General features: G+C 41.6%; 2 protein-coding genes across 3 annotated transcripts; one reads left to right on the forward strand and one right to left on the reverse strand.

Annotated features, from left to right (window-relative positions):
* The first annotated feature begins 387 nt into the window (after nt 1-387).
* On the forward strand, nt 388-4,476 carry rida (reactive intermediate imine deaminase A homolog). Of its 2 annotated transcripts, none has more exons than XM_037093479.1 (6): nt 388-546; nt 1,686-1,791; nt 2,066-2,120; nt 2,210-2,278; nt 3,784-3,839; nt 3,980-4,476. In XM_037093479.1, exons 1-6 carry the CDS (start codon nt 482-484, stop codon nt 4,034-4,036), a joined length of 408 nt encoding a protein of 135 aa, XP_036949374.1. In that variant the 5' UTR covers nt 388-481; the 3' UTR covers nt 4,037-4,476. The 2 variants fall into 2 exon arrangements, with proteins under 2 accessions (XP_036949374.1, XP_036949375.1); XM_037093480.1 differs by lacking the exon at nt 388-546 and adding an exon at nt 725-883.
* LOC119017068 (cytochrome c1-like) lies at nt 4,184-14,269 on the reverse strand. Its single transcript, XM_037093478.1, has 4 exons — nt 13,632-14,269; nt 10,176-10,454; nt 5,378-5,431; nt 4,184-5,290 (listed from the first exon to the last, which is right to left on the reverse strand). Exons 1-4 carry the CDS (start codon nt 13,810-13,812, stop codon nt 5,277-5,279), a joined length of 528 nt encoding a protein of 175 aa, XP_036949373.1. The 5' UTR covers nt 13,813-14,269; the 3' UTR covers nt 4,184-5,276.
* Nucleotides 14,270-14,667: the final 398 nt, after the last annotated feature.

Raw genomic sequence — 14,667 nt, forward strand, 5'->3', positions numbered from 1 at the left:
TCTGGGACTCCATAAAATGTTGACCTGAACTTTGAAGTTGGACTGTTGCAGTAAAAGCGTTATGAATGGGACACCTGTCGTACCGTAACTCTCCTAGTATAGGTGCCACTAGTCTTAATTTGGGAATTCCCTCCCCTTCCGGTATGCCCACTGACAACAATCTGTACAACCATGCTCCAAAGTTTCTCCCCCAGAGAGCATCTGTTGTTTACATCAAGGGGGAAAAAACAACACCCCCCAAAAAATCTGATTAATTGAACTGTATACGAATGTGGCAAGAGAAACAAAGTTCTCCACAGTTTTCTATCTCAGTAACGCCACCTACATTTAGTTGTGATATGAGCAAGATGGCGGCGTGCGCTGATTGACGTGACATTACGGTAGACATAACAGCAACTGTTCTTTTCCCCAAGTAGTTGCACAACCACTTCATTCACTCCGCGGTGTGTAGGAGGGTTTGTGAGGCAAAAAGTCAGGAAACATGTCTGCTCTCAACAGAAGGATCGTCAACACTACCTCGGCTCCGGCTGCCATCGGTCCATACAGGTAAGTAAACACTTAAAAACAAAAAAACAAAAACAGAAATGTGCTCCATTTTCTATTTATAGCGACACGTGGGCTGCAGGAGCTGCTACATTAAATGTTTGAATGAACCACAAAGGCGATCCAATATTTGGTGAGGGGCGGGTCTTACGGTGCAATGAACTCACCTGCTCTGCTCGACCTCATAGAAAGGTGCCAAAGTTTAACTTTGAGCAGAGCAGAGGAGGCAGCAGCTGCAGAGTAGACACCTCTAACACACCGACAGAACATTTGAAATGGCAACCATCCGCAGACAGTTCCCCTACACACCAAAAGCTCCTGTCAGACAGGGAATATACAGGTAAGGATTAACGGGGTATCCTGGGAAATACTGGGAAAATAACTGCGCTTCTGATATGCATAAATCTTTGCAAAGTTAAGCTGTTAAAGCTGTTTGCTGATTATTTTTTGAAAATGATTCTCAAAATAAGTGAGATTTCGTGACATAAACTGGCCAACATGCAGTAGCCTTGTATATTTTCATGTTTAATTCAGTCTGTGCAGTTGTCACAAGTTTTGAGGGGCGTTCCTGCTACGACCAATCAGTTGCTAGGAGGTGGAGTGACGTCAGACTATGCGTGAATGGCCACAAGCTTATTTTATCTGGACGCCAGGAAGAGTTCACTTCAAGGTCCTTCAGCCGCTCAGGAGACTGTTTTATTGCCAGTTTGGTGTCTGCTGATAAAACGCTCTCACCCTCTACTTCCCATAACATCTTGTGTTTATTATTTCATTTGTTATGACTTAAAAACTAACCTTATAAACATGATGTGTAGCAGAGGAGGAATGTGGGATTTTGGCCTTGGATCATGAAATGTAGGCCTGTAGGATGCCATTGAACACAATGTTGATGTGCAGATACAGTGTAGGTTTGTTGAGATGGGATTCTGTCATTTAAATCAATTTTTTGCTCATAAAGGCTCCAAGTCTCTAGTTTAGGGAACTGGACGTGCTTGAATTCAACTAAAGCAGATTAAAAGAGAGTTTGTACTTGTGTGTCAGGAGAGTAATCCAGGAGAGTAAGTGGTTATATCACATGTCCATGTCTAAATGGTGTATTTGTGTGTGTGTGTGTGTGTTTGTCTCCTCTGTCTCACCCTCAGCCAGGCGGTGGTCGTGGACCGAACGATGTACATCTCTGGTCAGCTGGGGATGGACGTGGCCTCCGGTCAGCTGGTAGAAGGAGGAGTGCAGGCTCAGGCCAAACAGGTGAAGCCCACAGGGACTCATCATCATCATCATCATCATCATCATCATCATCATCAGTCACATTCAAAACAACAGCTGATGGGACATTGCTGAAACGTCTGACTTTCATTTCTACAGCTGAGAGGACTGTTAGTCGAAAAAATTAAACAATTGAAGCTCAGTGTTCTTCTACACCTTCTGAGCGATTAAACCTACAGATCTGAACAGCACAGACAAAGAAAATATAAATATAAACATGAAAGATGAGATTGAATCCGCTCCTCTCATCCCTCAGGCTCTCATCAACATGGGGGAGATCCTTAAAGCTGCCGGCTGTGATCACTCCAACGGTGAGAGCTCTGCACCATCAGGACATCCAGACACTCGGCTGCGGCTCATGTGTTTTTATTGAAATGTTTCAATGTGTCTTTGGTTCCAGTGGTGAAGACGACTGTGCTGCTCGCTGATATAAATGACTTCAACAGCGTCAACGAGGTGTACAAAACATGTAAGACACTCATTAATTTTCATGCATGGCCTTATTTTTCACGTGCAATAATATCTGACTGATAAAATATATTCTTATGTTTGTCTCTCATCTTTAAGCTCTTCTTAGTAAATAAAAGCAGCCACTAGAGGGCAGCTTTAAACCAAGATATTCAGAGCTGCTGTTAGATCAGTGGCTAGTTCAGTCACCTACACAAGCAGCCTAGTTTGCTATCCATAGATGGGCGTCATGGTTTTGGTCATGGTTTTTTTTTTCAGTGGCTAGTTTCCTTCTCATCACTCTCTTTTTTTGAATGGACAGTTTTAATTTGTTTGTGGGATTATGATTAACGAGACTGCTCAGGTGTGCATACCAGGAGGTTTGTGACCTTGACCAAAACTCTGAGTGTTCACAAGCTACAAGAGTGCAGATGTGTAGCTGGTGATATGTTTAGTCGGGACGGAGAAAGTAACATTTTTCATTTATGGCATCATTTGACTTTCCCAACTTGTTCTTTAAGAATTTATTTCAAAGTCAGTAATCTTTGAAAAAATATGTTATATGATCTTCTTTTACATGAATAAGGGTTGTTTTTTTTCTTTTAAGTTACTGATTCAAAAGTCTTTGTGGCAGGGACGTGACAAGCCAGTCGCTCATGAATGTGCCTGTCCAAAATTGATGTGGGTCAACAGGTAAACACTGGCCACTGCTTTTGGTGAATGTCATCATATTTAAAGATGGGCAATATCAGTCAATACGTTGGTGCTTTCCTAGTAATCATTTACCCTTTACTATTGGATCACAGTTAAACACTGTAAAAGCCTGTCATTATTCTCATCCATACATGTGTTACCATGAGGCGATTCGCTGCCTCATTATTCAGCGACGTCTCTCGGAAAATGGCTGCTGACAGGAGCAGCGGTCACCTGATGGACGGGCTCACTCAGCCTCCTCTCAGTCTGGGTATTTCCTCCTGGATCACAACAGACAGACAGGTGTAACAGAAGCTGCTGTGCCCAGCGAGTTGTAAATGGACACCGCTGTGCAGGCACACAGATGTAACCCAACCCTCCCAGCATGCTTTGCTGTGTGGGCCATTGACTCGGGTACAGGCCTGCCTCCCTCTCTACTCAACCCTAAACCACAGGGAGGGAACTTTCCCTGACCCTGACGAGAGGAAGGAGAGGACATGTGTCCACTGAATTTTGACTTCACGGGCTGTTGGTGAGACTTTCACTTCAGAATCAGCCAGCAGACAAAGTTTTGACCACGTTTTACAATATTAGTGATTGCTTACTTTTTTAAACCAGTTGTTTTGTCCCACAATTAGGTTGATTAGATTTTTAAAAACCTGGCACGCAAAGAGTTCATTGCTTACTACATGTGAAATAGGCATCAACAAATCAATTTCTCAATAAATCCTTTAGTTAAACTGTGTTTGGTAACCAGAAATCAAAGCATCCAATTTTTTTAAAAGTCAAATGTTTTTGCTCTCATGTAAATATAATGTTTGCTTTTCCCTCCAGTTTTCAGCAGCAACTTCCCTGCCAGAGCTGCCTACCAGGTCGCTGCTCTCCCCAGAGTGAGTACAAACAACACTTCTACTACATAGAGCTGCAGTACCCTGCGGTACATACAGCTCACGTACATCAATACACGCAGGGTGGTGGAGACGTCTCTCCCGTGACCTCACCGTCTCTGCCTCCTCCTTTTTCTCTTCAGGGCGGACTGGTGGAAATCGAGGCGATTGCTGCCCTTGGCCCCCTCTCGGACTCCTGACTAGCCGGCCGCGTCACAAACAAGTTGTAGTCGAACCATCAAGCGACCGTTTCTTTGTACAGTTGACACATCGTTGCATTTCCAGATGACACATGAAAGACCAACTAGGATTTTATTCCACACAGTCAGCTTTTTAGCGAAGGGTTGTCAGCGTTCTACCATATTATGCTAAAACCCTGAATAACAAGGCAGCACTTATCTCCAGCATTTGGCTTGTGGCTACCTGACACACTTAATACCAAACATAATGATGAAGTTGGATTGAATTGTAAAACCAGTCTAACATTCCCTGCTCACAATGGCCTATGATTCAGGATCTAAACAAGGTCCTCTTGGTGCTCTTTCAGCTTTCGTGTCTCATCTTTTTGTTTTGTTCCAGATTGCCATTTAAAACACATTCTAAACGTGCAGCTCTCACTAATAAATGATGGGTAAAAATCTCTCTTTTCCTGAATGGTTACTCACCCCGAAACCCGACAACATCCCGCATTAAGACACAAAAGAAAGCACATGGATCAGATGTTGTTTTTTTAAGGTGGTCTTTTTTTAAATTTTATTTGGTGACAGTTTGTAGCTTATTACAGATTTCGGGTCGTTTTTCCCAGAGAAAAATCATGACACATCAGAAGCAAAACAAAAGGTCTCATGCCTGCTCTCAATCTCATTCGCACTCATCAGAAACACGTATGTTAATGTTTAAAATCAGTTGGACTCTCTGCATAGTAGCTCTGCATATTCATCACAAACATGGTAGAACAAAATCAAAGCCTGCTACCCATAAAGAATATAATTTCAGAAATCAAATACATTTTGGCTTTGGTTTTTTCATGGAATTATAATTTTTATAGAAAACTACGGAATGGTTAAAGTTAAAGACATTATGATGTTTTTTTGGAAAGTCTGCTGTGTCTATAAGGATAATAAATAGAAATTTCAAGTTATTCTGACATCCTCTGAAAACAAAACACACCCTCTATGCACTGTAGGATTCTCTTGTCTATATACAGTTACATCGTACGAGCAGAAATTGCAAGACGTACACCATCACGGGGGGGGGGAAGGAAGGCACAGTGATGACTGAGGAACCCCTGACTGGTCGGGGATATCGCAGGGTCTGCATCTTGGCAACAAGGCAACATGTCTTTCACACGCAAACACACACACACCTGCGCATACGTTCACTCATGCATAACAACGAACAAGGTAAGACACTAATCTGTGCAGTCGCTCAGGCTGGACCTCACTCACTGGGAGCTGAGGACAAATGGAGAGGAAACACGTTAGGGTGACGGTAGATATTTGTATATGGATTATGTGGCCTTGTGTTACAGCAGCACTCACCTGGTGCCTCCTCTGTTTTGGGCTCTGCATCGGTCGATGTGGCCTCTGCTTTTTCTGTTTAGAAACAAAGATGGAAAGATTTGCACATGTGAAATCCACATATTATCAGTGATGGAGAGTTTACTCAAGTGCCACACTTAACTAAACTTTTAAGGGAGGTTGACTATTTTAATTTTGTGCAAATTTTAACTTTCTACAATTTAACTACAATTCAGTGGCAAATATTGTACTTTTTACTCCACTACAATTAAGTTAACTTTGCAGATTTAGTTGAAAATACAAAATATGATCCACAAGTTCATTATGATGTTATTTTATAGATAAAAATAAAACATTATTTGAAGTGGATGTAACTAATTGAATAATTAATTGTTAACGAGTAGTTCCTGAATCACTCATTCAAGGACTACAGTAGATAATGAAGAGTTACTAGAGTTACTAAATATGTTTATTTTCAGGGTCATCATATTAATATTCATTACTACTAGAACAGGTTTACGTGTTTTAATGCTCAAAAAACACATCAGTTTCCTCTGTCTGAAATGCTCTGTTTTAGCTCCTGTTTCTTTAAGGCCCATCCACCCAAATACCTAGTCTGGGATTGGTCAGCTCACACATGCCTGAACCAGCACTGCTAACAACAATACAGCAGCCATGCTAAATCAACTCTGCATGCAAAAATAGCAGCTGGGCATTAATTATTTGAATGTGTCACATGGTGAGGTTGCATGATGTCACAAAGTCACATAATTAAAGGTGGGACTACTGGCGAGGCATTTCTGGAGCGGTGTTTTCTGTGGGAAAGCAGAGCGCCTGTTGGTGCGGACTTTGACCTTTTTAACTTTAACACAATAGATCTCCTTTTAAAAGGGTAAGTAATGGTGAGGTTATCATGATGTAATGAGGGACCACATAGTAACTCTTATGATGTATCACTTTACTTGAGGCACAAAAAGAGTAACTAACGATAAAATAATGAGTAACAAATGAATCTTTTAGTTCATATCTATTCGTTTCGATCAAAGACTTGCGAGTGCCGATGATTTCCACCAAACCAAACTCACACTGACCACTAACAGACCCAGAAGAGGATTGTCGGCATGTCCGCTCTGCTAATGTGACACTTGATCCTCTCTCTCCATTGGCTGTGAAACGGAGGCATCGTTCATGGCCAGTGGAAGCCCTGTATGTGTTGGGATGCTCTAGTTTCTCTGTGGACTCAGATTGCACCTTAATGAGACCATGGTGACAACAAAGTGTTGGCAACACACACATAGACACACAGACACACACACACACACACACGCTGTGGTCAAGCTTGAACTGAGAGTGAGTCATGTTGGACACCAAAGGGGGTCAAGATCAAGTGAAGACGGAGGTCATGGAGTGTGTTATTTCTTCGACTAACTTATGTGAAAATGTAGTAATCTTTATTTTTAAATCAATGGAGTGGACCAAGTTGTCAAGACAACAGCTTGGTGTACTTGTTTGTCTTGCTGTTCTCTCATATTGTACGTACTGTTTCAGCCCAGTCACCAGAATGAAATGCTGGCACTGTACATTTCTGCAAACCACTGATACACTCTCATTTGTTTGTGTGAGCGTTCGTAAACTACCATATGTTTTTGCGTATCACTTTCACATTACATGTTTATGAGCTGACTTTCACTCCGGATATGATACTGGATTTAGGTGACAAGGCCAGACGTGTGTTTCAACATTTGTAAGCGTGACACCAGACAATAAGATTTTTTAGGAGACCTCGAAACAGTTTCTAGCTGTATTTGTGGCAACCAAAGCAGGTATTCTAAACCAAATCTTGACGTTTTCCTCACCCTAACCAAGTGGTTTTTGTGCCTAAACAGCACAACGCTTATATCAACAATTATATGAAAGATGTACAGTGTGACTGGCTTGTCTCAGCGCTCAAACAGTCAGGCGAAGCTAAATAGAGCGGGGTTATTTGCATAAAACAATCCTCAAAATAAACTGCAGTGGAGTTTTGAACCTGGCAGTAATAACATGGCTGATGTATGTAAAGAAGGACTGGTATCTGCTCGGGATGCCTGTATAAATGCTTCTAGTACAAAAATAATAATAATTTGGGCAGGAGAATCCCTCACAGCTTCCTATCTAATCAAAGGTAAACTACAATAACCTCCCTCGAGGCAACATTCAGTCATCCGAGGACACAAAGTGCTGGATTTCTCCCACTCCCACGTGCTGCCTTTGCCGCCTGGTTCGTCTTTCTGTCATTGCAGTGGCGGACGCTTTGCATTAGACAAAGAGGAAAGTGAAGAGCTGAACTCATGAACCAGCTTTTCATTTGCATCATGAAGCAATAAGTGAAACGATAGCAGTAAATGTAATGCTGCACCGTGTCATGCACCTCCCCGAGGAGCACTTCAGGTATCGATAGTCATTTAGAGGCAAGTGTGCAGAGAGATTATCACGGTGCAGACATTCACTCGCTGTCCTGGAATTTAGAGCCAGGATCATCGTGTTGCACTCGCTAATTTGCAATTTAGCGTTTATGCTCCTGTTAGCAGAGCACCGGGAGCGGTAACTCGCGGTATTTTCTCTAGGGGCAACAAATGACGTGCTTTAAAGTTTCATCCAAGTGTTTATTATGAGAGGAAATGTCTACCAGAGCTGTCGCAGCTACTGTGTATATCATGCGAACTTAAAAAGTCTTTGGTGACAACTGACAACAAAGAAGCTGTTCCTGGGGCCAAATGTTAAAAAAAAAAAAAAATCATGAATTGTGGTTTTGAGTCGTCTGAAAATGTATTTTGTTACAATAAGATATAATATGCAAGATTCCTGCATTCAAATGTGTAAAAACAACTAGACCTCTGGTGAGGGAACCAGAGCACAGAAAGTTGTGATGCACTTAGAGTGAAGACAGGGCACTTCATCACATTTTGTCCACCAGAAGGGCACTCTAGAGGGCACTTCATCATATTTTAGTGTGGGAGGAAGTTGGCGAATGTAACTAAATGTAGCGTAAATCTAACAGTACATTATCTGTGGGCATTGTTGCCTGAGCCACATGGAATGATTTTTTTCATCACCAGTGATGACAACAACTCCCATGATCCCACACCAGTTACATCTTAGAAGTAACAGAAATTAGATCCTACGTGTTTATGTGTGTGTTTTTTTACCCCTTCAACACACAAAAATTTCAGGCATACAGGGAGCAGGTCCACCGCATCGCACTTCATACATTCTACAAACTATTTCTTGTAACTCAATGAGAAGACTAATGATCGGAATAATGAATCAAATGTAAACACCAGTTCATTATTTCATTGTCGCCTCGATAGGTAAATTAGACCTATACTGGTGTGCTCGCCGAGTTTCAAGACAGGTCCTTAATTAATTACCAAATGATCTGACGTGTGAGTCATAAACACATTCCTGCGACCTCCCCGCAGTGTGTTCATTAAAGAGCAAAGTCATCTCTGCGTGTTGTTGGATACCGCCTCGCCTGGTTACCGCCACTGCAGTGTGGGACTGAGGAGGGTCTGGGGAGAGACGTAGAGGACATTGTGCACCTTTGCGCCGAGGCAGCCAGTGTTTATTGGGTCACTTTGCAGGAGGCAGAGCACTGCTCAGGTTACTGTTGGTCAACGGGAACAATCGTACGTTCTATCTGCAATCATTTCCCCCTTCCCTCCATGGCTATTTTTCTGCGTAACAGCTTAAAATGACCAGTTTCGCAGATATGGATGGTCGCTCCTTGGATGTTTTGAAGATTAAAACCAAAAAGTAAACCAGGCCGACACACAGACAAATAAACAACCACACATGTGGGCATGCCGCCCCGTCCTCATGAGCCTTCCGACTCCGTGAAGTGCTCAGTCGGTGCGATGGATGTCACAAGACTATCAGCAGACAGTCCTTGTGTCAGGAGATTAGGGAAAAGGCGTCATTTGCATTGAAAATAAAGTTCACAATGAAAATGATGAAGTGCTTTGAGCCATGCAAAGGCTCGGCTGGCAGCTTTAAACACAGAAAGTTTGAAAGTATCTTTACATCGCTCTTTCTGGTAGTAGTTACATACAGTCTCTCATCAGACAAACACACATTTTGATTAAGTTTCCCTTTATAGAGTCTTTTTATATTATTTCATGTACAAAAGTGTCACAAATTGTAGTTTTAATGATAATATTTTCTTATTCTTATTATTTTTAACCCTTTATTTAATTCTTACTCTCACTTATGATTATCTTTTCTCTATTTATATCTACAGTGTGATATATTTTATCCTAGAAGGAGCCGCTGTGATGTACCCATTTTCCCCCTCAGTGATTGACAGAGTATTTCTAATTCTGATCGCTGATTTTACTTTACTTTCCATCCTTTAATCGTGTGCACCTGTCTGGTTAGATCTTTTACTTGATTAAAATTGGTGTCAGCGGTGATTTGAAATGGTGACAGTGCTGCATTCGAAATCCTAAATACTCAAACACTTAACAGTAAAGGTGCTCAAGTATTAGCATCAACAACTACTTTAAGTCCCAAAGTAAAAGTACTGATATGAGAAGATCTTGTATTTCGCTGAATTATATTGAATAATTTTAAAGTTGCAGCTGGTAAAGTTGGAGCTTATTCGTCTCATTTTATATACCGCTGTGTAGCTTAACCTATAATAATATATCATAATTTATTAGCTGATTTAAAGAAGCAACTGCAAAGAAACTACTAACTAATGCTTTAAACATAAATGTAGTGGAGTAAAAAGCACTTAATAAAATCTTGCCACAGTCCCCTCCTCATGTCTCCACCCTACCTTGCTCAGGAGCTGCAGCTGCAGGCTCTGCGCCGCCGTCAGCCGCCGCCGAAGCCTCTGCAGGTGCTGCTGCCTCTGCAGGCGGACTGTCTGCAGCAGGCTGGGCTTCCGCAGCTGCAGGTGGAGCTGCAGCGGTGTTGTCTGCAGACGCTGCAGACGCTGCAGCTGCAGCATCTGCAGCGGGCTCGTCTGCAGGTTTAGCATCGCCGCCCTCAGCAGGCGTCTGGTCCGGAATGGTTTCGCTGTCCTCGGCTACTTTCCCATTCTCATTGGCTGCTCCTGTCAGGAACACCAGGATTGACACAGTGTGAGATCCAAACATCCAGAAAAGATTGATTGAAGGTGGTGGACAGTAACTAAGTACATTAACTAAAGTAACTTGTGTATTCTATTTTTGGTGAGTTGATTTTGAATTAAAATAAGAAACTGAAGGATGAGGTGTTCTTTTATATATGATGACCTTATAGAATCTGATGTTTACAGTTTATAATGCAGCACTAATATTAATGTAAAACTATTGGATATAATGGTAAATCATTGAGAGGAACCACTACACAATGAGTACTTTCACTTCTTATTCTTTAAGTACATGAGGTTAATTTTGCTGCTTATAGTTGCATGATTTCACTTAGAAAGTGTTGCAGAGAACAAAGTTTCACTAGACTACGCAGGTTCTGCAGAACCTATATAAGTTTCATAGCAATACTTCTGCTAAAGTAATGGGTAATACTTCTTACACCACCGCTGCTCAAAGAAAACTTAAAATTGAAACATAAAAGATGCCTAAAACTACTTCAGATTTGATGCAGGTTCGCTACGAGTGCAGGTAAGTGTACAGAATTCACAAATCACTCACTCTGCCATGTCTTTTTACTTCTTTTGATGGATGAGTTTAACTAAAGACTATTCAGTCAAACACGTCAAACACACATAGTATATCTGAATCAAAGTCCATATCATTGCTGTTCCTAATAATAATCATGAGAAGGAAAAATCTCTGAATGTGGTGAAATGAGGATCATTATCAGGCTTATGCAATGCCCGTAGTATGAATGTATCATGTGAGACACAGTACTTTTACTGTATGGCAGTATTGTTTTTTTTCCTTCTTTGGGTCACAAATTTCATCATCTATTAAATTACATTAAAGTTCCTGGTTCGAGTCAACCCGAGCCTTTCTCTCTGCCTTGTTTTCCTGCAAATCTCTCTCCAATAATGGTTTCCGTCGTGTTTGTTTACTTTGTTTGTGTTGCCTACGTGATGCCAGCAGAGTTGACTTAACCCAAAACCAGTTAGTTAACAAGTAACAAATATTACCGCGGTTGCCATGCGACACTGGAAACAACCTGTCATACAATATTCAGGCACCTTCAGAGATTCTTCATTTTGCTGAATGATCAGACAGTAAAGATTATCGGCTGACTGTGACTTCTTGAAACGGTTCCGTGTGGCAGGAACAGAAAAAGAAATAGCATAAAAAAAGACTTCTGCTGACACATGATCAGAAGCTCGAGCGGTTAATGATTATGTGCGTTTTTAATCATAAACATTAGAAGCCTAATACACCACAGATCTGAGTTTTTAGGAGCACACTTCCCTTTTTTCCCTGAAGGATTTGCATTTCAAGTATTTGCATGGATCAGAGAAGTCTTGACCTTTGAATGAGACGTCTTGTCTCATCATTGTGGGAGCATTTTGCATGATATTTGTCACCTTATTTCACTTTAAAAAGAATTAAAATGTTTTTCGGTAAACATTGTTCTTAAAGGTGCAGTTCGTAAGACGCTTTGGGTTGATCGCTGAATCCAAAGTGTTGGGATTTGAAGACCTGGGACTCAGCAATCAACTCACCTTTCTCTTAGAATCGCTTATTGCATTTAAACATCAAATGCTTCTTTGTGTTGCAGTAGTGATACATCAGTGCATCCGATTTGTCAGATGCTCGATGCCAACATGAGAGGGACATTTTTGGAATTTAAGATCAGCAGGTTTCTATAAATGAATGAAGCGCAAGTTGATCAGCGTCATCCGTCTTCTTTCTTGGGAGTGACAGGTAGCAACAGGGCGAAGGAAATGAGCCATATGCAAAAATGAGATAACATCCTGACAAATTTCCATCTGTCCTCTAAGACGATTATAACAGGAACACCTCGCTATTCAGTGTCAGCTGATAAACCCTGAGAGCGACTTATAAGCTCACAACAGGTGAGGTCAGAGATCAGAATTTAGCTGCAGAACATGAGTTTAAAGACACTTAGGGAGGGCCAGAGGCAGTTTCTTAACTCACTGAGTCTATGCCTTTCAGCAAGTCAGTGCTTTCATTGCACCTAAAGACTTTTAATACCCCTTTAAGGAATGCAGAGAATGGGAGCAAGACAGACTTTCTCAGAGGGGGTCCCACTTAGTGAATATTTTACCAGGCTTCACCTGGTTATTCTTTGAGTTCTGTCAAATAATGCTTAAGCTGACAGACGTGCAAACAAAGTCGCACAGGATGTGGTGTAATGAAATGTTTGACAGCCTCTGAAGGTAAGATAGATCTGCCCTGCACATATTTAGGAGCTCCTGCGCTGCTAAAATGCAAGCACAGGCTCCAGTGTTGGTGTTTTGCCCCTGAAACGTGTGCTAGTTTGCACCACAGCCGGGCCATCTCCCGACCCACGACAACAAGAGGGAGCGTCCAAGGTGGCTTCTCTATTTCCTGTTGAAACCGTAGACTGTCACCAAATCTGCTCTCATGCCACTGTCTCTCCCTCTCTCTCAGGCAGGACGGAGCCAGAAACCCCACCATTAAATAAACACAATAAACTCCCCCATCCTGTCGCCGTGGAGCACTAAAACCAAACGCACATCAGATACCTGCAGAAAATACTCCGGTGATCATTTGCATGTAGACTGAGACCTCTTGGTGAGAGCGGAGTGAGTCCAGGCCAGTGTAATTAAATGGATGATGTAACTCTATTTGGATATGGTAGCTGGCTTCTGTGATGAACATGCTATTTATAGTATCTTCCAAAATAAACTTGTCAACCAATCAGTCTGTACCAATACACTTTCGAAAGTTATTCTAATGTCAGCGATCATTTACAGGGATAACCTGAGAGGCATTATTATGGAGAGGTGATATTTTCAAGATGTGTCTAAGCCTTTGACATGTCTAAAGTGAAGTCAGGGACAGTGCTCGGTCATTGCTTGGTGCTTTGGAGAGTTTTGTTTGGAGATCATTTCTCACTCTGCCAGAAGCCATAATACAGCATGTCAAAGTAATTTTTTGAATAGGCGATTATCACTTCTCACAGCACATACTGACATTATTTCTGAGTTACCGTAATTTTCTGTATGTGGCCACTTTAAAAAGCCTATTTCAGAGCGTTATGCGACATATACAGTAGGTAATCGGTATTCCCCTGATAGCACACAGATACATACATATAAGTATGAAGGTAAGTGCATCACCTGTCGTGCTTGCTCCGTTGCTCTCGTCGGGTTTATCACCGGGTTGATTGCTCTCTGTCGCCGAAGTTTGGGAACTTGTGGAGCATCCCATCCTGCGCTGTGCACATAGAGGACTGGGACGGTGAACTTCGGAGTTGACAGGTGAGGAGAGGCTGTTAACTGCGCTGATGACGTCGCGCATAGATATCGTCCCTGTAAATGGAGAGGACTCCAAAACTATGGACGGCGTATCCCCTGGAGGAGTGACAAAAAAAAAAGACAAGCTGCTCGTCGAATTCCTTTAGTCCCGTGCGTAATTGCGCATCATGCGTTCTTCCTCTTCCCCCAAAAAACGCGTTTAGCGATGCGTGTCGTGGCTACAGGTGTCCCAGCAGTGAGGCACGCAGGTGAAATGTGGGCTTTTGTTGTGTGCTGTAACTTAGGCTGTTTCCAGGAGGATGGCGCAGGGCCAAAAATACATTATTCAGCCCGCGGTCACCTCTTGGGGCGGGGAAAGTGACCCACCATCAGTGTCCCCTTGAGCAAAACTTGTAACCCTGAGTTGATTTACTGGAAAAGGGTGGTGTCCGTTGGAAGTGTGACAAAGCATGTAACAGATTGCATCGGCTCAACAGTAGAAGAAGAATTGGGAAACGTTTGACTTTTTGTCTCATAATATGGACTTTTTGTCTCATGGTAATATCTTTTCATTTAATGGTCATGACTTTTAATTCCATAATTATGAATTTTTATCTAATCATTTTGAATTTGCTAATAGTCATTACTTATAATTTAATAATTATGACTTTTCATCCCACAATAATTACTTTTCATATCACCATTTCGACTTTTTTTTTTATGTCATTATGATGATAAACCGTACCAATATTTTTCTCTATCAAGCTTAGTTTCATTTTATTTATTTTATGCTATTATATTAAATAGTAAAGTGGATAGGCGGAAAAACTTTAAATAGATCCATGTTATTACAGATATGTTATAGATTAATGTTATAGACTATTAATATAGCCTATAATTGTCTCTAATCGTTGTGAAT

This window comes from Acanthopagrus latus, chromosome 3 (assembly GCF_904848185.1).
Source record: "Acanthopagrus latus isolate v.2019 chromosome 3, fAcaLat1.1, whole genome shotgun sequence".
NCBI lineage: Eukaryota > Metazoa > Chordata > Actinopteri > Spariformes > Sparidae > Acanthopagrus > Acanthopagrus latus.

What these genes read in the sequence shown, in the direction of transcription:
- rida (XM_037093479.1), top strand. Translation starts at nt 482, where the DNA reads ATGTCTGCTCTCAACAGAAGGATCGTCAACACTACCTCGGCTCCGGCT. An exon ending in CAACGAGGTGTACAAAACAT is followed by an intron (nt 2,279 to 3,783) that starts GTAAGACACTCA and finishes TTTTCCCTCCAG; the next exon opens with TTTTCAGCAGCAACTTCCCT. An exon ending in AGGTCGCTGCTCTCCCCAGA is followed by an intron (nt 3,840 to 3,979) that starts GTGAGTACAAAC and finishes TTTTCTCTTCAG; the next exon opens with GGCGGACTGGTGGAAATCGA.
- LOC119017068 (XM_037093478.1), bottom strand. Translation starts at nt 13,812, where the DNA reads ATGCGCGACGTCATCAGCGCAGTTAACAGCCTCTCCTCACCTGTCAAC. An exon ending in CAACGGAGCAAGCACGACAG is followed by an intron (nt 10,455 to 13,631) that starts GTGATGCACTTA and finishes TGTTCCTGACAG; the next exon opens with GAGCAGCCAATGAGAATGGG. An exon ending in AGCTGCAGCTCCTGAGCAAG is followed by an intron (nt 5,432 to 10,175) that starts GTAGGGTGGAGA and finishes GTTTCTAAACAG; the next exon opens with AAAAAGCAGAGGCCACATCG.